The 26,125-nt window shown below is 40.0% G+C and overlaps 1 protein-coding gene across 1 annotated transcript in view; it reads right to left on the bottom strand.

The window, feature by feature from the left end:
• Positions 1 to 26,125, bottom strand: part of LOC148422411 (synaptotagmin-7-like) — a 52,327-nt gene that overhangs the window by 6,849 nt on the left and 19,353 nt on the right. Inside the window, exon 2 of the mRNA XM_088416309.1 lies at positions 4,392 to 4,495. Within this exon, the coding sequence (XP_088272435.1) occupies positions 4,392 to 4,495 (104 nt within the window). The remainder of the gene's footprint in view (positions 1 to 4,391; positions 4,496 to 26,125) is intronic.

Genomic DNA, 26,125 nt, shown 5'->3' with positions numbered 1-26,125 from the left:
GCAGGTCGCGTAATGAAACGGAGGATTCCAGAGCTTACACAACAGGAAGCAACGTACATAAAGGAGATTTCAAGACCAATGCACACAAGCAGTTTAAAATAAAACCTTTTGCGCTTGTCGCCAAAGCCAAAACACCGAAAGCAACACTTACTCAAACATGTCTTGTCTATTAACCTATGAATCATAAGCAAAACTGGCATGGGCCCCCTCACAAGTGACACGTGAAGCTGCGGGCAAACATTTGCTCTTATGAAAGCTGACACCGTCCAAGAGTACGCTTGGACTTTTGGAAAAATAAAGACTTAGCATGCTAGGCTGCGGTGCAGAAGAGGGCTAGAACCTTCTTAACGCGCATATACAGGTTAACCGCTATCAAAAGCATGCAAATGCAAATTATAGCGGGTTTACATTCTAATGACGAGTCAGGGGAATATACAGTACAGTGGGGCTTCTAAAGAAAAGAGATCAAGGGAGCTTAAATTGTGTGTCTGCTAAACTGTCATCATTTGTGTCAGTGATAATGAACGTGTGTGGCACTGGCCACAAGAGCAGAACATGCTTTGCTACATACGGCAGTATATACTGTATAGTATGTTGTAGTAGTACATAGTATATGTATAGTATATACAGTACATACTCCTATCACTCAAGGCAAGACTATTATTAACTAGTTTCACACTTTTATAACCACTCAGAACTGTGAATATTCGGTACAGTGTAACATACATACAACTTCCAATTTCCAAGAGAGAATATTGTGGATCATCATGCTATGCTATATATTTACTGTCAATCCCTATACGTAACTAACTGCTTGGCCCATCTTGTGGCACCCCAGTTGAAGTAAGTTGAGGAACTTCATTTCAACAAACGGTAGTGCTTTGCCAGTATCTTGTCTCAATTTAGTGCAGAGGAACTATGTGGAAGACAGATGAGGAGTTTTATTCACAATGTCATAAAAAATCACGAGACATAAATACATATGTATTATAAACTATTTTTGTTCTATTGTAATCTTGTATTTAACCTTGAGATTGTGCATGAGTTACATTAATACCTGCAGGGATATTGTTGACTAAAGTGCATGTTGATAAAAGGATCTGTCTGCAAAAGCAAGGCAATAAATTTACAATAAAGAGGATTTGTGCAACATACCACATCACATCATTATCTAATGCAGTGATTTTCCATCACACTTTCCATCCGTGATTTATACTTAGGTGTGCTGTGAGGAATTATCTAATTTCATATTTGGGGGGAGGGGGGGGGGGGGCATAATGCGCCATTGGTGGCTGTGAGAGTAGTCGTTCGTTGCAGCGTAATCGTGTAATAATTACTTTTTCGCCAATAGGTGGCAGCACACTACTTTGAGACAAGATCTTAAGCCGTGTTAAACTGTGTTTATTTGATTCCTGTTAGGAGCACTTTGATTAGAATTACTTTATATTGTTAATATAGGCTGTAGTTTTAAAATGTAAATTTTTTGTCTGGTGCTCTGCCTCAAGATTTTTTTTTAATAAAAGGTCACAGAAAAACACAGAATGCAACCAAAATAAAGCTATGAATGATGTTATCACATGGAGACAACACGAATTACAGCTAGAATTTTTTATGAATAAATTTTTGAGCAGTACTCTCATTTATCTACGGCTATAAAAAACTCTACAAAGTATTGTTGAAATATTGTCTGTAAGTGACTTTAAAGACATTATAACATGATGTACTGCATGAGTGAACTAAACAGTAGTTAGTGTTTGTTGGCCCATGCTAATCGCTGCTGTGCTAATGTTAATCACGGTTTCTACCGTTACATTGACTAATTTGGTTGGTGTCTAAAAAAAAATGCATGTGTATGGAAGATCATAATGAGTAGCTCTAACCAGTCAACCAAGTATTAGAAAGATAAAAAAAAAAGAAATAAACAGATGATCAATTTCAGTAGCTTGTAAACAAAAAAAATCAATTGCTTTATGTTCCAATTGATTTTCTCCTATTTTGAAAAGAAAAATTGTACTGTTCCTGTCACTTGTGTGCCCTCATGTCACTGGGTGGTTGACTTCTCAACGAAAGCGGTCGGAAGATAACAAGCTTAATCGGCATCCATTTTACCCTTTTGTCATCACCTCACACCAAGCCAGATGCGATGCACTCACACGAGAGTACGACATCGTCCCATGCCCGCGATGCCTGCGCATGCGCCCGGCCAGGTCGCCAGGCCAGTAGATCACCCGCAGCCTCTACCCGTGCGGCCTTCCACTCTGTCGGCTTCCGCTGCCGCTGCTACTCCGCCAGGACTGTCGCGAGCCGGAAATAAGATCCATTTACGACAGAGCTCCTAGAGAGGGCCGCAGGGACTTTCCAAAGAGACGGCCGCTCCGTTCGCTCACTGCGCAACAGGAAATCAGGAACCATACCCAGCTCCATTTCCTTCCAGGTGGAATATCTCGTATAACATGTTCCAGTGAAGGAAATAGGCAGGGACAGTATGAGATCATTAGTCTCCCGCTTTATATACCGTACACTATAATGGCGTAATCTAGTTACGATCCCATTACAGGTTTGTCTTTAATGCAGACATTATGTAGAGAAGCTTGTTGTCTGCACAGCCTGCCGAGAGCTTGCCATCTGTGCGCCAGTAAATTTCACACCGAAGCAACACTAAACTGGTTGATCTTTGCTCTCATAGCGACTTACGGGAGCGACTTATGGGTGCAAAATGATTTGATTTGAAAGGCGGGCGCTTCAATTCAACTCAGCATTAGGATTCTGATTCCATATGCTACGGATCACTTTGTGAGGCAATGACTTTTTTGTAGTCATGTTACACATGTTTGAATGAACTCGTCAGTACGGTAAATGTGTCATTTCTCTCTCTCTCTCTCTCTCTCTTGCTCTCTCTCTCTCTCTCTCTCTCTCTCTCTCTCTCATAGGCAGGTTTTCTATTTGTCTAACCCCAAAATTTCTCTTGTCCTACCCATGCTAAATGACCAAAATGAATCACAGATAAAAGTTTTAAACAATTTAAATCTCTTTTCTTGTATTCGTGTGTATGTATGGTCCTTGCTCTTAGTTCTTCAAATTCCCAATTTCACTGTACAACGGCTTTACAATGACAAATGCATTCAACATTCTAACTGTTCTCGCTTCTATTTTTCATATTTTTGATCAGCAGGTATTGTCCTATTGGTCAGGAGTAAAAGCGAGCTAATTAGTTAGCCTTTTCCAGGCATTCTTGTAAACACAAAAACATCATGTTTTATATATATATATATATATATATATATATATATATATATATATATATATATATAAACAAACAGAAACAATGGTGCTAGTAATATAGTGTGAAATATGTAGTGCAAAATATTTATGCATGCAGTAAAAGGCAGATTAGTTAGTGATAATATAAATGTATTATTTATTTATTTATTTTAGCTTCAAAATGTTTTTGTTGCAACCCTAGTGCCCTGCATTTGCAGCATTTATGCTATGAACACTAAATGAGAAGGGTTAAGAGAATTATGCCTAGGATTCCCACTTATCAGAACAAATAACATTAACATAAAGGTGATGTGTGTTGAGATGGGTTTTTTTTTAATTATTTTTTTGCATGCAGTGGTGTCTAAATTTGTTCACTAAAAAGCAATCTGTGGAGCAAAAATTTTAGGATGGAGGGACATTTGTATTGTATAATACATTGTCCCTTCTCAAATAAATGAGTTTTAAAAAAAAGGTCACAGACCAATATTTTGATAAATCACCTTTGACGTTGACTTTCAATATTTAGGGGTCAATATACAACAAATTTTGTAGGTTGTGGAGCAACAGGTTGGGTGCAAATTCACACCCAAAAGTGAGGAAAAAGGCAGTTTTGACATGCATCTCAGACTGTCTGTTAAAGGCTTGCCTCCCTTTTAATCAATCACATTTCATAGCACATAATCACAATGATGTGCCCTTAACAGAGGTCAGTACGCTCAATCTTTGTTGTCATCTAACTGAGGCTGTGTCAGCACACTTGGCTAATATTGTAGCTGCTTCTGGGAATGAATTACAGTCCTGAAGCTGCTGTGGGTTTTGGAAAGTGACGCAACAAGGCCCCGCATTTCAGCTTCTGTAATCGCTTTTCATTAATTATTGTCTAACAAGCCCAAGGTTTCACTTCAATGAGCATGTGCATCATTATTTTGTATTAGCGAATCCCGTAAATGTTTGCGCACGTTGCTATTTCTCAAATAAATTACCCTTTAAAGATTGGAATTCACAGCGCACACTGACATTTAAGCATCTCTGATTACTAAAGCTTTGTGGGGCTACTAATGTGGCTTGAAGCCACAATGTGTTTGTGCGTGCCTGTGTGGGCGTCTGTGCGCATGGGTACGTACACTCACCAGCTTGCGTTGACACCAACCGCAGACGCCACAAAGAGCCACAAGCCAAACAGCACACACTGTCACGGCTAGGGAGACCAGGAACACACTGAGGGACACCGAACCTGTTTGCACAGACACACACAAATCGAAAAAGAGTCAACAAAGGCATTTTTGCATTAACTGAATTACTTGCGGTTCTTGGGAATCCAAAAAAAAAAAAAAAGGCTGTGTATTATGAAAAATGCTTAACAACCAAAATATAGTCTGAGCAGCAAATTCCACCCATTTTTACCCATTTCTGGGGTGGCCTTTTTGCCACTTGCTGTCGAGTGAAAAGACCATCACAAGTTGCTTGGGGCTCAAGCGACAACCAATCACAGCCCAGCTTGTGCATGTCACATGACCAGACTCAGAAATCAGGTGCACAAATCCTCTTATAACGAAGATGTGTTCAGAATTAATTCAAACTCATGAAACAAAGCACACCTCTGACTGGCCTAAAAAAAGAGGAATAGTTTACTTATTTATTTTCAGCAGGATTTTTTTTTTTTAAATTTGATAAGCTAATTTATTAGCATTGAATTGTGAAATTTAGCAAGCTATTTTCTTACTTTAGCTCATGAAGAATAAATAAGAATAAATCCCAATAAATAAATTGCCCATAACTACAGCACTTGATGACAGGTTGGGAATTTGTATTGATTTTTTTAAACAAATGAAATGAAGAAAAATGAAGAAAAAATTGTGCAGCAATAAGGGCAATTTTTATCCAGGGCTAAAGGGTAGGCGCTTGGGCACCACTTGACTGCTGAAATAAGCATCGACTTGGTTAGAGTCTTGTTTTTCTTTTTTTACCCGCATGGGAGAGTTTTCTTCATTACGTGTAAAACAACAAGCATTTCCAGCGAGCTGATTTTACACCACAATAGCCCATGTCGCCAGACGCTGGTGCAAAGCTAACTTGCGCCTTCTCCAGCCTGATTTAATTGAAAAAGCAGGCAAGCACCGCTGCCATTTCAACATTCTGTCAAAAGCAAAATCTCCCCCTTTGCGCCGGAGCATTTCAATTCCTTTCCAATAGGAACTGAAGCCAGGCATCACTCAGAGGCGCAGGCATCACTGTCATGTGTCACGGCTTGTTAACTGACGGGCTGCAAGCGAAGGGAGTGGCCAGGGAGGCTGACAATACAACGCAGCTCATGATTAATGGGTATCAGCGGAGGTGTAGTGGGAGAGTTATGGATGAAAAATGTTATCTTCCACTTGTGCTCATGTGTGTCTCCACGTGTGAGAGGACTCACAAATGCACCTGAGTCGCACTCCTTTTCAAAATGAGCAGATCCACTCCGGCGAGCTATTTAACCAGCTCAATGGCCTTTACTTGCGAGTACAAGGAACTAAAGCCTCATTGAGCTTTGATATTTGCACAGCAGGGGGAAGATGCTAATGTATTCAAATGTGCGAGTCCTTTCCAACATTTCTGATTGCCAAAAATACGGCGATAAGCAGGTGTCAGGATGCATTTCCACGCCGCTGAGTGACAACCGCCTGCACTTTGCCTTCAATAAGTAGATTTGTTTTCTCCCCAGTCGCTGTCTCCTCGCCTTTCCCTCGCTTGTCACGGCTGGCCTTTTCATGCCGTCATATCTTTGTCTTCTGCCCCACCTCCAAGTGTCCTCTGAGAGAAGGGAGGAGCGCGGTAAGGAAGGTAAACACGTTTCATATGGAAAACTAGGATGGGATCCACATCGGAGCCTTCCGTTGGCTTCCGGCTACGGCTTTGAGGTCAACGGGACACCTGAGGCCGACTGAAGTTGAAATGAGCGCACCAACACATGCTAGCCGGGAGCAGCTTGGAGACAGCAGACTCCGCAGTCCTCAAAAGTCAAGTTGCAAAAAAAATGGCAGCAAAAACGAATAGGGAGAAAAATGTGAGTTTATAAATGGAAAAATAGGCTACGCTCGGAAATGACCCAATTCCATTTTTTTTTTTTTGCCCCTATGCGACCTGTGTCTGATCTTTTAATGGCAATTTGAACGTCACATCCAATCTTTTCAAATGCGACCCAAGCCACTTGGGTATGCCGTCTGGAAACGGATCCATATCTGATCTTTTGTCACTCGGTCTGAATGGCCAGGTTGTTTTCATCAGACCTGCACGTGACCAACAAGCGATTGGTACTTACATAAACACAAACGTTAAACACGCCCACTGTGTGTGACATCAGGGTTTCCTCGATGTGCACACGTAAAAAATCCAGGATATAAAAAAATGAAAACGGTACTGTTAAAAAACTCATAGGGCCCTATTTTACCATTCCATTATTATCATACATCCATTTTCAGTTGTGCTTGCATAGTTGGGTCATGGTTGAGTTTAAACCTATGCCAGGTGATTTTGAACAAGTACGAAGGTTCATACTGGACGCTTCAACAACCAATCACAAGGCACATATGGACAAACAATCATTCACTCTCACTTTTACAAATTCACTTATTCTTAGCTCTATATATCCTTCTCTTCCATGGTGGTTGCCCATTCTCATGTGAGTAGAAGTATTTAGGACCCAGAAGCTGGCTGGACACAGAAACAAAAAGGTAGAAAATGTTATACACAAAAATTATGATTTAACCAGAGACAACATCAAAAACTACACTTGGAAAATAGACTCGTACATGCGTGTATGTATACAGTATATGTGTGTTCATGTGAATATGAATATATCAGACATGGAAACCAGTATTACAATTTTAAAGAACTTTGAAGTGGAGCCACAGTTCTTCTGTTAAATTGAGCATCTCTGGTGTGTTTTATTTATTTATGCAGTGCAATGGATTAGTAAATCACTCCTTGCTTTAATGTAAAACAGGATCATATGATTAAAAACATGAAAGTCAAATTAAGGATTAGTGCTTTATAATAGTGCCGCTTTTTCATCTCCTCTCGCATGGAAATTCTACCAAATTACAAGCCATTTTGCAATAAATTTGTGTGCCGCAGCCAACTTATGGGCTATGTCCTAAACGTCTCAATCATCCCAGCCGGCATCGTTTTATGACCTGACATCCGCCTGGCCTCCTCTTGATTAATCTTGTTCTGATCGTAAAGATGTGGATTTAAACCTCGCGAGCGTGTTGCCCCTCTCACCCGCTAATATTTATCTGCACTCCAAGAAGCTCTTAATGGCCAAAGCTACATTGTTGTCGTCCTCAGGAGAGAAGGGCAGAGAGGGTTCGCGCTTGCCGTCTGCTGCATGACTCCATTCAATAAGGGAGTCTCCACTCACAGGTCACTAACAGAGAGTTCATTAGATGTACAACATAGTCATGGGGAGCAAAGGTTTTTAAAAAAAAGGACAGCTAGCGTAAAGTGGATCAGCGGTGGAGGTTTTGTACCCAGTTGTGGGCGATTCATAAGTGCCATGTTTCCTCAAGGTCAAAGAAGGGCGATGCGGAGGGGCCATGTTTGATGACGTGTGTCAGTTGGATGGGGGGGGGGCGTTCAATCAGGATTAGCACTCAGGTTCATACGCTGGTGTTATGCTGCCTGGTTGGTTTGAGGAAAAAATAAATGAATGGATAAGAGACTTGATTTTTGCAAGCGTGTGCAACTAAATAAAGGGCAGGAAATACGCCCTGAGAAGATATGCAAATCCTCCGAGCCGAAGAGCCAGCATTGCTTCCGCCATCTTCGATTGTTTGTTCGGCAGCGGGATTACGCAAATACTACGAAGCTCATTTTCATAAAACTAGAAGAAATGTCGCTTTTTGTTGCAACTTATTTCTGAAGGGCCGCCATGAGTGAATGGAAAAATTGAGAGGTTGGGGCTCTTTGTTTGATTCCTATTGAGTAATTTTACGAAAGCCGCTTTGTTGACTGAAAGTCACTGGCACAAAGAGAGTTTATGTAGATTTGTTTTCAAATGTTACTCATTGGAAAGATTAAAAATGTATGCACCTTTGCAAGGCAAAGTTCAAACATTGCATTAGTTGTGTGTCTTTGGTGTAGCATCTCATAGCACAGGGCTTTTATCACCACAGGGCCTTGCAACTGCTCCTGGACTGTGATGCATAACTAAATTGATCAGTGAGAAATTTTGAGAATTGATGGAAGAAAAAAAAAAAAAAAGCCTGCAATGAGTCAGATTTGGTTATTTTGTTCAACGGTTGTGATTTACAGAAAAGGAAAAAAAAGGTATTACAACAGGCTGAAATGAAATATTATTGATTGAATGAGTTTACTCAATATCTTTTATAAGCTTTGTAGAAAATAGTTGCTGAAAAATGTGATTGTGATTAATTATGGAAAATTTTGAAATGAGTAAAAAATGTAATTGCTTGACAGCACTAATACATATAAGTATAAATAAATCCAGGGGTGCGCAGTTCGTAGGTACTGATTGTCGAAAGAAGAAAGTTTAAAAACGATTGACAAAGACCGAAAGAACAGTAGATTTCATCCAGAATTTGAACGTCATTGTAATTGTAATGGTAATGACTTATCATGCAGATGAATAAAGTCTTTATATTTTTATTTATTTTATGTATGTGTGTGGATGGAGGGGTTTAACAATTAGCTGGCAGACCGAAGATGACAGTTTGGTTAAACTTCCAAAAACAATGGACGCCAGAGGGGGGTCAACGTAATATATTCGCAAGTGGGGGTTGAAATTGTTCTTTTTAAGAAAGTAACTGTTCCGTTTTTGTAAATGAGAAAATTTCGATTGTCACATAGGACTTACAAAGTCTCAACTCATCTCAACTGATCGTTTATGTGCTACGATAACATCACGCTGCTCTTAATACGACTCGGCCCTGCCCACATTTAGCAGTCAAACGATCATTTGCAGTTAGGCCAGAACAAAATAACATCTCCACTATTCTAAACTTGGGATACAAAGTGGCGGGGAGGGCGTGTATGGATTTGCTCCCTGAGTAAATGTGACAAGAGAGTAGAAGAAGCCATTGAGCCGTTTGATCAGACGCTTTGTAAAGTCACAGCCCTGTTGGTCCTGCCCGCTAGTTTCCTTTAGATTTCAGTGGTCATTTATTTTATACGCACATAAAAGGGACGCCAAATGGCCCGACGTACAGTATATGAAGGTGAATTATGGAAACGAGCTTTCAAAAGTTCACTGAAGGGAAAAATAAAGTCATTCAAGAGGCTTCGCGTGGACATTGAAACGGTAGCAGAGGCGGGACCTCTATGAAAAATATAGAACTTACGTAACACGGCAGCTTTGTTGAGAGCGGAAGGTCGGACAAGCTACTGTACCTGTGGGTGATGTGGCCCACATGCGGGGAGCTAAGCCATGCAGAAAGGGACCACTTCTCAGGGGTAAGAGAAACTGCTAATTGGACAGGCGGATCTCCAGCAGTGTCCAGTCAGCACAGCTGCCACAATGTATAACACAAAATATTGTTATGCTGTGGCTGAGGTGGAAAGGGCAACGTCTCATAGACACTCTGGTCCATATGCCTGAGGGAACACTTACTCCACAAAGGTAGCGGAAAAATGGGATGCTGTCATTTCTGCGCAAAGTTTTCGTACGGATGAAGTTGTCAATGATCTCCCGCTTGCACGAACAAGGAAAATGAAGATTGTAATATGTGAAGTACAGAGACGCAGATTTTTTTTTTTTTTCCAGGGCAGATAATTTTTAAATGGTAAATGAGACTGATAACTGATATTTGGAGCCAATATTCATGTTTTATTAAAAGGAGTGAAAGAGGACAAAAAATTAATAAAAAAAATATGCATTACAACTTTGTAGAAATGTCGAAGAATTTTAATGATAAAATATTCAGCAAAATTAAGGTTTTTTCTTGTTGTTGAAATTCTAACAAAAAAGGTCTCACTGTCATTAGCATGTCAAATTTCAGTCCAAACTCAGATACTACCATGTTTCCTCGCTACTTTGCGCTTAATCATTCATGCGTCACTTTATTCCATTAAAAAAAAAGATATATTGTGGTGAGATGTGCTTTGAAAGTTTCCTACGCCAAACAGACGAGCTTACTAATTGCACTCCTCTGACCTCGACCTATAGTGGAACCTGTAGCTGACCAAACATGACAAGGTAGCAGAGTTTACACTCAAAATTCCAATTTTTTATCCAAAAAAAAAAAACTCTAGGTTACATCTTCCCAAAGCTTTCTTTCATCCTCCCCACTCTCCTTCTGCCCAAGATTACAACTACTGCCATCATTGGTCATTGTTGTGCCAGGACCCAATCACGTGCCTTGTAGGAGTTTCCATTAGCTGATTGACTGATTGGCTGGCCAGTTGTGTTCAAGCTGTTAACTTTTGACGACAGAACCTGGCGCATTCTTCGAGTGAAGATCACATGCAAGCACTGCAGAAGGAGAACGGTTTGGACGAAGGAAAACGTTGGGAAGATGTTATATAGAGTGTTTCTTAATATATTGGAATTTCAAGTGTAAACTCTACTTCCTTGTTTTTATGTTTGGTCAGCTATGGGCTCCACTCTCGGTCAACGTCCCCAACTTTGGCCAAGGGATAGAAACGGGAAGGGATAACAGTACAGTTACTGTATAAGGTTTAATAATTAAATATTTAAGTAAATATGTGTACTGCAGTATTCTTTGTCTCAAATATGTAAAGTATACATACTTTTCACATTAAAAAAATTCTGGTACCCACATACACATGCATGAAAATTCACTTTTCTCTGTGGATTTTCAGTCTTCATTAACTGCAAAAACAGGAGAGAACACTTCCATCCCACATACACCTTCCACTGTTTTTTGGACCAGTTACAACTATCTGCCGGCTGCTGCTGCTGCTGCTTTGGTAGTCCTCAGGTGGTACTGTGGCACGATATGCATGCAGTCACAAATGTTATTTACCCAGGAGTTCAAATTCCTTCTGTCTGTCTGCCGTTGCGGTTTAATTAAATGCTGCATTTAGGAGCTTTTGTCTGACAGTTATCACGCAGCGCGATAGAGAGTCAACCATTTAAATGCATTCAAGCTAAACAATTCTCCAGGTGCATAAAATAGATTTGAAGCTGTGAAATGCAGACAAAATGAATAACGCCCGCCTCTGACGTGAATAATGTCATTGCGACTTGAAGAGCTAAGAGGACATTTCACACTGTGAGCACGGAGGCTTGGAGCGATTGGCACAAGGATTTGGGGATGTTTTGTACTCATATGAGCAAAGGAGCATTCACAGAGTGACGTATGACAAATGATTGACTGCTGTCGACCGAATGCCCTTCATGGACACTCATGCTACAACTGTGATGACAAATTTCTCACCCGGTTTGATGTCATTTTTCATAATCCTTTAGAAGTATAGCTATCTGTTAGGATAACTAAGCATGGGCTGATTATCGTTTTGACGTTTATTGTGATGTTAAATAGACAGGGCTTCAATAACCGCTAATACAGTCCGTCACTGGTAAGGAGCGCTTTTTTTTTTTCCAAACGGCAGAATTTGAAATTGATTGGCTGCTTGTCTTAACCCCAGAGCGTCACGCTAAATCAAATATGTTGAATTTTGATGATGTCGCCACTTCTGGGAGATGACGAGAAGAAAAGTTACCAATCATAATCAAGTTATGATGCTTAGCTCCATGCGTTTCTGATCTTTCAAAATGGCTCCCAAAACACAGCTTCAAAAAGGCAAATGTAAATACTCTTTTTTTTTTTTTTTTTTTTAATCAAAAACACTCATGCTAGACAAGCAAAATTGCTGTCGGTATAATTTTAAGGTTTTTATATTAGAGGACGTGTTCATTCTAGTGCGCCTCACAGTGGATATTTGTGGAAATGCAATACAGTATCTCTCGTGTTTGCAGAGTTGACTCAGTTTATTTATTTATTTTTGGAGAATAAAGAGGAGGTCTCTGTCTTTAAAAAATAGCTTACCAGTGGCACTATGACTAAAGAACAATTAAAAATCAAGAAGAATGTTAATTTATTCATTCCATTTGTACTAAGAAATGTGTACCATATTTCTTAATATACCAAAATTCCATATTTTGTTCAGAAATAAGTGTTGTTCAATAGAAAAATTAAAAAGTGACACAGTGATACCATAAGATCTTGATATTTCTGCTCAGGGTTAAAAAAAAAAAAAAATATATATATATATATATATATATATATATATATATATATATATATATATATATATATATATATATATATATATATATATATATATATGAAACTCCTACATACAAATAGCTTGAGTTAAAGCCTATCACTGCAGGTGTATAGATTTTATAGACAAGGTGAAGTGCAAATCTTCATTTTAAATGCTCAAGCATATTTGACAATGGCATGCCATGCATTTTGATACTAGGAGAGAAACTGAAATGAAGCCCAAACACATTTCTGCAGTATTTGTGTTTCATTACCAAGTGAGTGTTGAACAACACATTTCTCTCAGTATTTTCTCCACCATTTCACTCTCACAATGATGACTGGAGGGCTGTGTTTTCGTTTGTCATTATGCAGCAAAATGGTAATTAGGAGAACAAATAGGCACCTTGACGAGTTCTGAGTGGGGCTGGTCTTGGCCATTTATCAATCGCTGAAACAAAAGGGCTGGAGAATGGAGGATGCAAGTGGTTGCGTTTCTCTGTGCGAGTGTATGCAGAAGTAAAAGAGAAAAATCTTGGAGTGTGAACAAGCTCATCTGAATGCAGACATTATGCCGTACTGTAGCTGTATCGCACAGAGGAATGCTGTCAGGTGGAGAACACCTGTGGTTAAGAGCAACTGCCCCTGTAGGCTACACAAAGCGTGGCCTCCTTTCTGTCCTTGTGTGCTCCCCATGGCTCAGATGCAAGTGCCACACAGGCGGCGAGAGTAAGAGGGCCGCCACCCACGTCCTGTCTGCTCTCAAATGAGGGAGAGCATCCATCCCGGCTCCGGCGACAAGCTTGGCTGGAGTTGGATCGGGAAGACGTCATGTGACATGTCACCTATCGTGGTGCCATCTTCTTATTAGCACCTCTGACACTGAATGAGAATGCAACTGCAGAGATGTGGACACATGGGAGATAGGAAGAATTCATGTGGTGCATCTGTTGAATGCTAAATGAAGAGAAAGGCCAGAGTAGTAATCCCAGATCTTTCGGGACTGTTATATGAATTGAATAACACTACATTTTGTTGTCTAGGGGCAATATACTGTGTATATATATGTATGTATATCTATATATAAATGCAGAATGGGCAGGTGAAAAGGTTTGTGATGAGTGAATGTCGAGGTCGATATTACCTAAAGACTGAATGGGAAATAACACCCACATCTATTTCCCTCCCCGGCATCTCTCATAATGTCTTTATAAAGTATGCATGGTCTCGATCTATCACATCATCTATCAATGCCTCAGCCTCAGAAAGACTAAATTAACAAGTTGGCTTGAAATAGATGGCTTTCATATGAAGACTGCAACATATTATATAAACAATGCCTAACAGGGTGATTTGTTTCCCCGTTGGTTTGAGTCCCGGCCTTCATGAAACTTGCATTAATGAAAGATTACGGCCATATATCCTGCACCACTTCTTGTAATACATCAAGACTTTAGATTCAGGATCATGATCGTTGATTAAGCGTCTCTGCGTCACTGGATTCAAATCCCTGGCCATGAAAAACTTTCCAACCTACTTTCCATGTTCTGAGTGTCTCAGCTGGACCGGTAGCCAGAAAACTGATGGAAAGGATGGAGTGTCTCATGTTCAGTGGTCCCACAGCATTGGCATGTTATGGCAACTTCACACGGTTACAAATAAGCCATTAGTCAACAGCCCCTCTCCTGCCCTTGACTTTATTGACTGGAGTCGGCGAGGTGACTCTCGGGAGGTAGACGAGTGTCCATCACGGTAATGAGTGTGTGAGCTGTAAACTAAGTCAGCCATGACTAACATGGAATTACAGGTGTAGCCTTATTTATTAGGGAGAATAAATACAAGCAATAAAGGGGGATCTTATTGAACTGCTTTACAATTCCTTTCTTGGTTGTTTTATTCCCCTTTTGCTCAGCTTGTTAGTATGTTCGGCACAACGGCGCCTTTCGCCCTTAGTGTAGTCATTCTCAAACTTTATATTTCCAGGGAGCACCGATGCAGCAGGAATTGATGTTGCGCCTCAAACCAGATATTTCCCCTCGCTCTTTTCCATGTAACAGAGTGCGCACTATGTGCTTACTCCAATAGCGCCTGAGGTTTGGCAGGGTATATAACTTTTAAAGCAGGTTTGCAAAAATGGGAGTTGTACTCGTAATTTAAATGAATGTTTGTGGGATGAATTTGATCAAAGAAGCATTTGCTGCAATTTGATCAACTTTCAATGGGCAAACGAAGGCCCTTTTCTTCAAGAAGAGACCATTGGGGGGAAGTCTAGCCTTGATTCTGTTGCTCATACTGCATATTCATCAGAATGCAGTGTAACATTCAAGTGCAAGTAGATACCAAGATTTCACACATAATGTGATGCCAGGTTCAATTTATGCATGGGTTTATGCATGAGTAGACCTTAAAATTAAGGACATTTCATGTGCATGCACTGTTTTGTGTATTAGGGTGCCTAATGTCCCTATACAGTAAGAAGGGTGTCAAACTCATTTTTACTCCTGGTCACATTGTAGTTATGGTTTGCCTTGGAGGGCCGATATTACCATGAAACCATTTGCATCTTTTATTCCCTCTTCATATTATCACATGCTCAGTAAACAACAAATTGATGGATGTCTAATTTTGAAAATAGAAGTCCAGAATAATAGTTATTGTAATACGGGGTTTGCTAACAAGAAAATGCTTGTAAAATTGTTATAGATTCCCGTAGTTATGGTTACCAGTCTGCTACAGATTTTAGCAAGGATTGTGGAAGTAAACTGATTTGCTTTCGCGACTCACATAAAATGATTTGACAATTTTCGTCCCGTACCTGTGTAACGCATTGAGAAAGAAATTTCGAAATTCACTTCACAAGGTCTTAAATCGAGGAGCGTGCAAAGTTTGGCCCTTATACACAGCGATTTTCCTTTTTTTTTTACCTATACAGTGTTATACACAGTACTTGTATTACAGTCAAAATCCACACCATCAATGTGTGCCATTACACAAGGGCAGAAAGCAGTATGATTTCATTGGCAAGGGAGGCAGCCTCCTCCAAGTCAAAAGCGAGGAGCGCCAACAGGTTGTCAGCAGGTGCTTTTATAGCAGCACCCTTTAGTCGCTTTTAATTGAGCTCTAGTTATTTTCACCTCCCTTATGTGATTCATTTACTCAAGTGTGAATGCAGTAATTGAACTCTGCTGTGAATAAAATCAACCCGGTTGTCAATGTACGCTTCTGGACAAACAGATGTAATTTAGTGGCGGTGAGAAAAAAAAAATTCAATTTCAAAAAGCTTGTTTTTCTTTTGCTTTCTTCTTCACCAGAGTATTGATATTATTTCAACACTCTGTAATTCTGGTTTGTTCTTTTATTCGCCTCCTGCTTGTCGTTCATCAAGCTACCTTAGGAAGGCACTGCGCGCTCAGGTAAACATGCTCTAATCCATTGGCGACACTTTTTGCTCTTGCATTTGTGGTTTGGAGACATCTAAAAGAATGTATGAAATGCAGCTATCGCTAGCTTTGCATTCATTTAATGAAGCGCATTTGTTACGCTTTTATCCAGTCACGCGCACGGAAGCCCTCGATTTAACATCTGTGTTGTGTTGTGTTGTGTGGTCCCGCGTATGACCACACACGCTAATAAACATGTTTTTAACGCTTGAGATAGCGTAAACACAGTAACATGAGAGGATGCTTAGTGATGCTTAGAACTCCAAAAAAGTGTAGAGGCAACAAATCAAGTGGAAAAAGTGGGAGCGGTGGAAGCGGGACTTAACTATAATGCTATTGAGGAGCAATTATATGCATACGGGCCCCCAGCCCCTCTGTGCCCACATCATCGGCTAACTGCTGGGGACATAAATCAAGACAAAGCGGTCTCCGATGCTCCAGATGTATTATGTGGGTGGCATTATAAAATCTAATCCGAGTCTATTGTATTTGCCTAAGCATATGGAGCAGCTGAATGCCTTAACGGTACGTCTGGTTGTGTGTGTGTGTGTGTGTGTGTGCTTTTGCCTCTATGTCCAATTTCCATCCCTCCTCTTCACACTCCTGTTATCCTCTCTCCTTCAAAAGTGGCAAAACAATTATTGAGAGTGTAATTAAAGTATTGGCAGGACAAGTGCAACTGTAATTGAATGACAGCTAAATGACAGTGAGGCAAACTCATCCCACATTTTCCGTTGTGTGTTTTTTAAATCTCATCAAGTGCCTTAGCTAGTTGCAAGAGAATTCACAAACACAACATTCACACACGCACTGGAAGCCAGACAAGATGCACTCATCATGAATGAGTCACACTACCTGCAGCTCTTCACCTGCACTTTCTTCATTCAATTAAATTCTGCTTGTAAATGATTCTTTTATGACCTGTCTGTCCCAGCCAATAAAACTGAAACCATCATTGGGCTAAATGTTGAACTACTGACTTGGCCCAAACCCAATCAGAGTCTTCTCCCTTCAGACTCCATTAAAGGTCATTAAAACGCAGACATCACGCCAGCCCGTGTCTATTTTTCAGCACTTTTTCTACACTCTTCCCCTTGTATACTTTATACTGTTGTCCAATGGCTCTTTTACAGGGAAGTCGATCCAACGGTTTTCTTGGCGATATGTTCCATGCAGCCCAAATAGTCCAATCATTGCATTCTGGCTGATATTACATTTGTCGAACATGACATGGCAAAATCTCATTTTTAATTATATTTGCTGTCGATTGCAAACTGATCTCATAGTTGCTGCGATTTTCCAATCAACAGCAAGTGGCAAAATTATGGAAGACAATTCTTCCATAGGTCTGCGGAGGTCTATTCTAAGTAAAATAGAAAAGAAACTTATTCCCAATGGCAAAAGTGGGGTTCTGATGGGGTTAAAAATAAATAACAATTCAATAATATAACAATAATGATTAAAGTTTTGTTTTTATTTTTGCTCCACTGGCAGAAACAGGCTTCAAAGTTAATCTTTTTTTTCCCATGGACGTGTACTTTTCTGACTGTAAAAAATTAATAATTAATTTAAAAAAATGTTATCTTTTTATTGGCTGAAACAGGATGTTGATGTATTAAAAAAAAAACATTCCTAGAAGCTCCTAATTTGAAAAGTCCACTTCCACCCTTTAGCAGCTAAATTTGTGTTGCATATCCATGCTATTCTTCTATGTAACATCTTGTTTTGCCTTCTCCTTGTTGTGCTCACCAGGCATTAATGGTTTGCCTGTATTACTATTCTGAAATTTCATGAAATTTCATGAAATTTACTGCAATAGAACTTCATATGGGAGTGAAACCAAAGTACTGATGTTAGAAAAAGAAAAGTAAAACCGTATATCAGTAGAGTGTGTTTGAACAGGCACCATTGTTTGCTAAATGATGCAGTCAAATGCTCCTGGTTTCATGCAAATTGGATTTCAACCAACATTTTTGTCAACAGCTCGGATGTGTTTATCGACAATCAGTTCCACACAATCAATTTTTATGCCCGTCCCAGGATAAAATGTGACTTGAAACATTGTCAAGACTGGTGATAAATGCTTTGTGATGGCGATAGTTTGACCCTGAAATAGATTATTTGGAATTTTTTCAAGAACTCTGAGGAAAATATGTCCAAATCCTGCAATTTAGCAGTCAGGGTGATTAGAATGATTTATTAGAGAATGCTTGAGAGGAAAATTTTGGCTTGCCTCCAGTCATAAAATTTGTCAGACAAAGGCTGGCGGCTCACACAAAGGGGGAGGATCTGTGCAAGCATAAGTGAGGGGCACTGAAAGGTGACCACGTAATAGTTGTGATCTTGTCTTTGTATGGGGAACAGGTAGCTTTATATCTATAATTTAAACTGTCAAGAGTGCACCAGAAGAAGCGGATAACTTCACAACAGACTGCATTGCTCAAATTAGATGGAACAGAGAATCCCATCCCAGGCCACCTTTTTCCCCAGGTGACTTCTCATCTATCCGAGGCCAACCTCCACAATGGTGCCGCTGATCTCGTCTTCTTAAGCCGAGCGAAGAGAAAAGCTCTGGGGAGGAAACTACATTGGTTTAGTGGCACCTGTTTTTAGACTCCTTCTGGACAGGCGGCACCAAAAATAACCCTCATTAGCATCAGCCAGTGTCAACGGAAGGACACATCAAAGTAACCTCCGCTGCTAGTGTTGGGAAGTAACCGAGTACAAATCATTATCAGTACTTTAGAAGAGAATTGCTTTTTAGATGACATTTTATTTGAACTTCTTTGATGGCAGCTTGAGGATTTACAATGTGGATAAAAACAAAACTGAGAGTAGAAACAGGAGTAAAAGCAGTACAGGATTCACAGGAGTAAGATATTCCCCACCGTGGCCTACTTTGAGAGATTTGTTTGATGTTGTCATATCTAAGAATAACTCATGGGGAATACGTCGTCTTGTGCTATCCCAAAAACAAGTAGCTTCTGGATTTCTCAGTTCTAAGTCTAATCATCTGCAAAAAAAAAAAAAACGTGGTCAACGTTAACTAACCGAGCCATTGTTTGCTTGCAGTGTTAGCAGGCTGTGAAGATGCTGTCGAGTGGATTTATTTTCTTCTCAGAAGAAGTAAAACGATAAATAAACCAATTAACAAACTGATTAATTAATAAATAATTGTTGAGATATAAAATTTCCCAAGAGCTCTCAATTTTCAGCTCTCAACAGGAGATATTCTTAGATTAGTCCGATAACACTACAAAACTAATAAACCTTTTGAGTTAAAAAGAAAACAGTTCCGTGTGTGACATACTTTATGACCTTTTAACAAATACTTTATTACTCTTATTACTACCGGTTTTGGGTCTGTTAACTTTGGGTTCCACCTCACATAAAAATAACACCAAGTGCTTTCCCTACACTGATGTACTGTATTGGTTTTAGCATGTTCTGGTAAATAAACAAGTGAAGAAAGTCAAAGTGCCCCGCTTGGAAGAAAATCTTCGGACATCCCTCACCTGCACGTATCTTACAAATGGGCCCCATCCAGCAAACAGGATTAATAATTGATGATTCCATTTAACATGCGGCCTATTCTCCAGAATTACATTTTTTGTTTTGGCCTACAGCGAGTGCCATATAAACAACATTTGCTCCCCATAAGCAACCACGGGCCCTCAGCCCCGCTGTCTGTTGCTTGACTGCCCATTGATGTGTTTGCTTGTAGAACTGTCAACAATTTACCGTGGCGTAACACCCAGCAGACTGAGACTTATTGACGACGACGCACAGCTGCTGGCTCTCATCAGGATGGAGTCGTGGCTCATGGGAAATATAGTTTCTTGTGGCTTTCACTCAGCCAACACGTAGACTGTAATTTTCTCTTTGCATTAAACTCAATTATACAGCACCAGGGGACATTTTAACTGACTTAATTCCTACTCACAAGTATATTATTGGACACTTCTATGTAGCTTGCACGACTGCGACGCTCACATAGATGTGAGTTACCTATTTTACCAAAAGGGGTTTCACGGTTTGTCATCTTTAATGAATGCAGCAGCACACTGGTAAAAAAATAAAAATAAATAAAAGACTGGTTGGCGCCATTACATGGAGTGATGCTCACTCAGTGCTCTATCACCTACTTCAGACGCCGGCGCCACATAAATCATGACAAAGATTGGCTAACTACTGTGAGCAAAGCTGAGGCAGGAAAATAATAGGAGTGTGATTTAGATTATTAGAAGTAATCAGAAAATGTGCCTACTGCAGATAGAGCGTTTATTTCCTGACAGACCACGGGTACAATAAATAAATACACATTTTCAAATAATATTTGGACGTAGAAAAAAACGTAGAAAAAAACTTCAATCAGAGAGACAATTTTTGGGGCCATGTGCAAGTCAGTAACACAGTTATCATAGTGATTCAAATGGGGGGGGTTGTCCATTTAACTCCTTCCCATTGACTTTCACATTGAGGTTTGCAGCATAAAGGAACTAGTACTACTTTTTTTGTGTGTGTGTCTAAGAATCAAAGGAAGTATAGTCATACCATCTGAGCCTTTCTGGTAGCATGTTTCTAACGCAGGATGGCAAGATACGTTCTGCCTATTCATTTTCTATTTCATGAATAAGGATTTGCGGAGGTAAAATTCTTGCATCTAACAACAGATGAGTACCGTACCCACTCTTGTTCAGCAGTAGACTAAAGGTGCGTTCAATGACGGCTCTCACAAAACATCTCAGACATCTGTTAAAATACTCATTCTACGTACATAACGACAACGACTAGTCTGTGAGCACACTGCAAGGCTGTGTGGAAACATTTTATAATGGTGACGAACCAAAAACTGTACAACCGCATGTCATTAGGTTATGGGATATACTGCACTGGCACAAGACTGGAACTGAGCAAAAAAGTTTGTATAATGGTGAGTGCAGACTTAATTAGCGTACTTTAATTGTCATCCAAGATAAGATTTAGCTTAAGTACTAATAACAATAGTAACAAAAACAATTTTTACCGTGCCGCACCAAACTGTAATTGTCAGTCTGTCATGTTATACAAGCAACAACACAAGCTTCAGGTCACTTCCTAAATGACTATTCTTAGCTTTCACATTACAGTTATTGGGTTTATGGACTGGCCAGCACAAAATGGTTGTAATCAGAAATACCCTATTTCCAAAAAAAAAAAAAAAAAACATAAAATAGCACTCTTAACACACCCACCAGCAAGTGTAATCTTTGAGAGCCAACAGATAACAGGGCCTTTGCTGACTTTAATCTGGAAGGAAATGTTTATATTCAGCTTGATGATTGGGTGTGCAATAGCCCGCTCAATACAATCAAAGATAGACAGCAGGACCTAAAAAGCAACACAAGCTGGAGTTGTGCAGAAAAAAAAACACAAAAAAAACATTTGAACTTCTGGCAACTTCAGCTAACACACAACTAACGAGCACACTCAAATGTGCAGTAAGTAATGGTCTTGTTTTTCCATCGTTTTTTCATTTCACTCTCAGCTCTGTCGAGAACTCGCCACAGTGCCCAGGGCACACGCATGCTAAATTGCCGCAAAGCATCTCTGGTACCACGCGCATTATTTATTGCGATTGGATTGGAAAAACAAAGAGGCAGAACTAACCTGATCAAAGTTGATTTATTAACTGTCTTCGGGAGACCTATAGCTCCCTTCATGTGTCGCAGCCCAGATGGAGGAGGCTCAGAGTAACGAATGCTAAGAGGCAGCCTCTCAGCCTCGTCTCAATGAGGTTTGTTAAATTACCGAAAGGACAAACAGGGCGCTTGGGCTATTTGTATGCAACCTGACCTTTAAGACGATTGAGGTGCTCTCAAGAGCACAAACCAATTCGGGAAACGCTTCCAAACGGAACTAGAACAATACAGTTTTGTTTTGTTTGAGTCCAGGCTTCTTCCTTTCCCATTTAAATTAACCTGCATATGTTTGCCTATAAAAATAGAAAGAGGGATTTAGAATGAAGTAAACTCTAAATGCTGATTTCAAATTTTAAGCAAAAGTGTTGCGCTGTCGCTGTGAATCATTGATAGGATGATGAATGTCAACACCTACACAGTGAAAAAAAATGTGGGATATGAAAGAACTTTTTTTCTTTTATCTCTAACAGTACAGAATCAGATATTGATAATGTCAACCAAAGGACTTCTTTGGCTGTCTGTAAATCTCTGTATTCTTCACCTTATGGTAAATGACCGATAAAAAACTTTGCCAATGTTTTGGTTCTCCCTCAACTATTGGTAATGAACGGACTTTAAGACTACGACTGACAATCAAAGAGTCATTTCTTGAAAATGGAAACAAATTCACAAAGTTTTACAAAGTCAATTATTAGCGTTTGTACTGTATGGTCGCCCGCTCTTGTCTGCTCTCAGAATTGATCTATCGCCTCCTGTCACAGGAGATCAATATTTGTTTCTAGTTTTACGCCTCACTGAATGGCCGCATATTCAAAAGTCCACTTTGCTAAGATGGGATGGCTAAACTAGCAGCTGGCGCTCGCGATCTCGTACTTCCGTCACTAAGTGAGACTTTATCGTTTTTGATATGATATTGAGAAGGAGATATCCAGAGGCTGGAGAGGTCCCACAAAGTATCCTTGTAAAAGGCAGCTTGATTTCAAAAGGCAAAAAATACAAAGAAGAAATAGTAGAATAAACTGAGGAAGCTGCACTGTACTGTTAGCTAACTGTTAGCTTATTCTTTGTTGTTTTTTTGGGCCGTTGTAGATGTGCTACGAAGTGACCTCACACAAAGCAGCATTCAAGCTAGCGCTGTAATGATAGCAACATGAGCGTCACATTCAATACAAATGTTTTTTTTCCGCTTTACTGCCGGTTCGGTTCACCTTTTCTGTTACATCTTAGATTTCTAAGTGAGTTCCAAGAAACAATGAATTGTTGAATATTATGTGAAAACACTGAAAGCATTTCATCTGAGCCACGATAAGCAAACAACAATGAGTGCAGAGATATCAATCACAACATTGAAATAAATATCAGATTAGCGATTTCATGCGTGTGACAAAAACACACCACTCCACTTTAAACATCAGCTAATGGCTCAGTTTTGAACAAATTTCCGGCAGTTATCTCATGGCTATGTGTGAAGTGGTTACCATTGCATCATTTCAAAAGACTAATTGATGCGCAAATGAAATGTAAAACAGGATGTGAGTGTGTGCGCGTATGTGTGGGCGAGTGTGCCTTCATGGGAATTGTACCGTGCACATCCTCTGCCATTCTAGCCACCTCTAGGGGATTTCTCGCAGTCCTGGAAGTTTGGACCTAAGATAGCGGGGGTGGTGGTCCAGGGGAGTCCACAAGGGACCCTGGTACACATGTGTTCATGGACTGGTGAAATGACAAGTGTCACTTCCACTGTATTTCTGGCTGATTATTGTATGGTTGAATGGTTGAGTGGTCACAAACTGATGATGTAATAATGTGTGCGAGGAGGGGGTCTGGAGCATCTGGTCCAGTTAGATTAAGCAAACCTTTTCTCAAAACACAGCAACCAAAATAGGTTTAGACGGACCGGAGGAGGGGAAAAACATTAAGGAGGACTGCTCGCGTGCCCTACCTAAAGACTACGTTAGCTTCGGGCTGACAGGCCGCATACCGGGGAGGGGGCGAGGAGCCGCATGTATGGTCTGCTGCCCCGCCGACTTACAGAGGACAACCACGACGGCAAGCAGGCCAATGGTTGCTCAGGGCTCTTTGCCGTGCACCTCCAAAAAATGACGAGGCAGGACATTCTCAATTGGTCACAATTTGAATTTCTCCTTTGAAGAATATCTCTGCGTTGTCAGCAATGCTTGCCAAGTGGGTTAGCGCTTGCTAAATGTATGAATTATACTTGTTCATAACGGAGAAGGGAATATGCTGTATTTACCATGCGGCTCCTTTTTACCCTCGAGATATCGAGGGTAGGTATATGTGACAGTAGGCAACTGTTTTTTTTTTTATGTTTCTCATAAGTGCTGAAAATTGATTTTAAAAATGTACCAATTGCATTACTGATACTGCTTGAGCCCCCAGCCCATTGAAATGCAAACATTCGAGAGCGTTGACGAAGGTAGTGAATGCGCATTCATGGCGGGGATTTGTCAGGGTTCGTTCGAGGTATCCTTCTCGAGACACTCAAAGCCCCTGGATGCTGCGCTACACTTGTAAGAAGGAAATCTTGAATTTGACGAGGGGGGGTCATCTCCCAGCTCAGAGGGGCTGTGGTTCGATCCCCCGACCATCTAGACCATGTCGAAGTGTCCTTGAGCAAGACACCGAACCCCCAGTTGTTCCTAATGCTGCGTCATCAGTAGGTAAATGATTAGTTAGTGTAAACAGCTTTGAGTAACTAAGGTAGAAAAGCGCTATACAAGTGAAAGTCCATTTACCAAGCCCATTTACCGTTTCACACTGAGATGCAAACTTACGGAAGAGACTCATCAGGATTTCTTAGTTCACAATTGTTAAGACGTTATGAAACATGTTTTTTGTGTTGGAGGGAAATTTTGTTAAAAATGTCATATATCTTATTATATATCTTATATCTTATATATGATATATCTTATTCAAACAAATTCTAATCACTTGCTTTCATGGAGGACTAAGGAAATCTATGACTATTTCTTTTTGGGAAGCTGAAACTGTGAATTGTGATTTGGACCATTTTAGGTCTCAAGGCAATCAACCAGTGAGCATACATACTTATCGAATAATTTGGTAATCGTTAAGGTTTGGATTGATTGATTAATCGTTGCAGATCTAGTACTGACTGAAAAGATAAAGGTGGGGGTTTTTTGTATCGCCTAAGATATTAAAGTGCTTTCAGAAATTGTCCAGTTTCACTCTCATTGTTGTCTAGCACACATGATAGAAAAGGAAAAAATAGGCAATAGCCAAAGGAGAGCTTCTGACTTTCGTAATTTCTGCAAGGATATCTGCTCTCTTTAAATCCATCAGGTATGGCTTTTCTCACTGAATTCGGCACAAGTTTTCAAAACCTGATGAACATTTGGGAACATTTACAATTGTCATTCAGCATTCTACTTGATACGTACAAAGCTTCAGACCTAAAATAAATAATTGTTTTGTTACGTACTTTTTGGGAAACTGCCACCTCCACAAAGAGTTGGAGGACCTTCCCATGAGAAACCAGAGAGAGATGAGCTTCAGGGTGGCCTTTCTAGTAGCAGACCACCAATTCCTGATTTTCATTCATAGCATGAGGTATGTGCATCTTCAATCATGTGGAGTCGATTTTTAGTTGGAATTGCTTTGGCAAGGAGCTATTAGCTTTTCCATGATATTCCTTTTTTTAAGATGACGGCAACGCAATTTGATGCAGACTTGCAGAAACAATCTATAGTACTGAAATATGAATGTAAGTCCATTCTTTTTCGTGCCCTTCATCATAACTGTGGGCTTAGAAGTTGACTGAGTTAAGTCATGTGTCTCCGTTAGGTTCGGTAATAGCAAAGTAAATGCTCACTTTGTGAGAGTGACAATGGTGCTGTGCTACTACATTTCTAGATTTGGTTTGCCAACACTTATTATTTGAGACCGGAGAATCTATTCTCCAGTATGCTTGTTTTTCTCCTAAACTGTCAATGCAATTTAAACAAAGTAAAATATTGTAATCATCAACAATTGTAGTAGTTTTTGTAATGATCTGGACTTTACTTAACAAAGTGGTGGCAATAGAATTTTTTTTAGTAATAACTATTGTGACATTGCGTAAACTAATTTTAACTTTTTGTATAAAATAAATAAATAAATGATAAATGACTCTTTCCCCGTCATAGTTGTGACTATTGTCTGAATGAATTACTTTTCATTGTGGACATCAGAGCCATTTGTAACGCGCTCCACAAAGCTTTGCTGACACCAAAGAAAAATGAAATGTTCACAATAGACTGAGTGTGGTTTGTTTACAAGTGGCTCCCTCTGAAAATCAGTGCAAATCATCCCTCCGCAGTAGATCAATGCATGCAAAAGTAGAGCAGCCCTGTCGCACAAATGCAGATCTAAAAGCTATCATCAAAAAAACAATGGCTCCATACGTCCCGAGGTGAGGCAGATACCCCACACACAGAAGTCCTCACATCGTTACTAAATGCACACCTCACCTTGAAGAGCAAAGCACTAGTACTCT

The sequence above is a fragment of the Hippichthys cyanospilos genome, chromosome 6 (genome assembly GCF_059441005.1).
Source record: "Hippichthys cyanospilos isolate Australia breed blue-spotted pipefish chromosome 6, RoL_Hcya_1.0, whole genome shotgun sequence".
Classification (NCBI taxonomy): domain Eukaryota; kingdom Metazoa; phylum Chordata; class Actinopteri; order Syngnathiformes; family Syngnathidae; genus Hippichthys; species Hippichthys cyanospilos.
The sequence above is the reverse complement of the archived record's forward strand: the minus strand, read 5'-3'. Positions and strand labels throughout refer to the sequence as shown.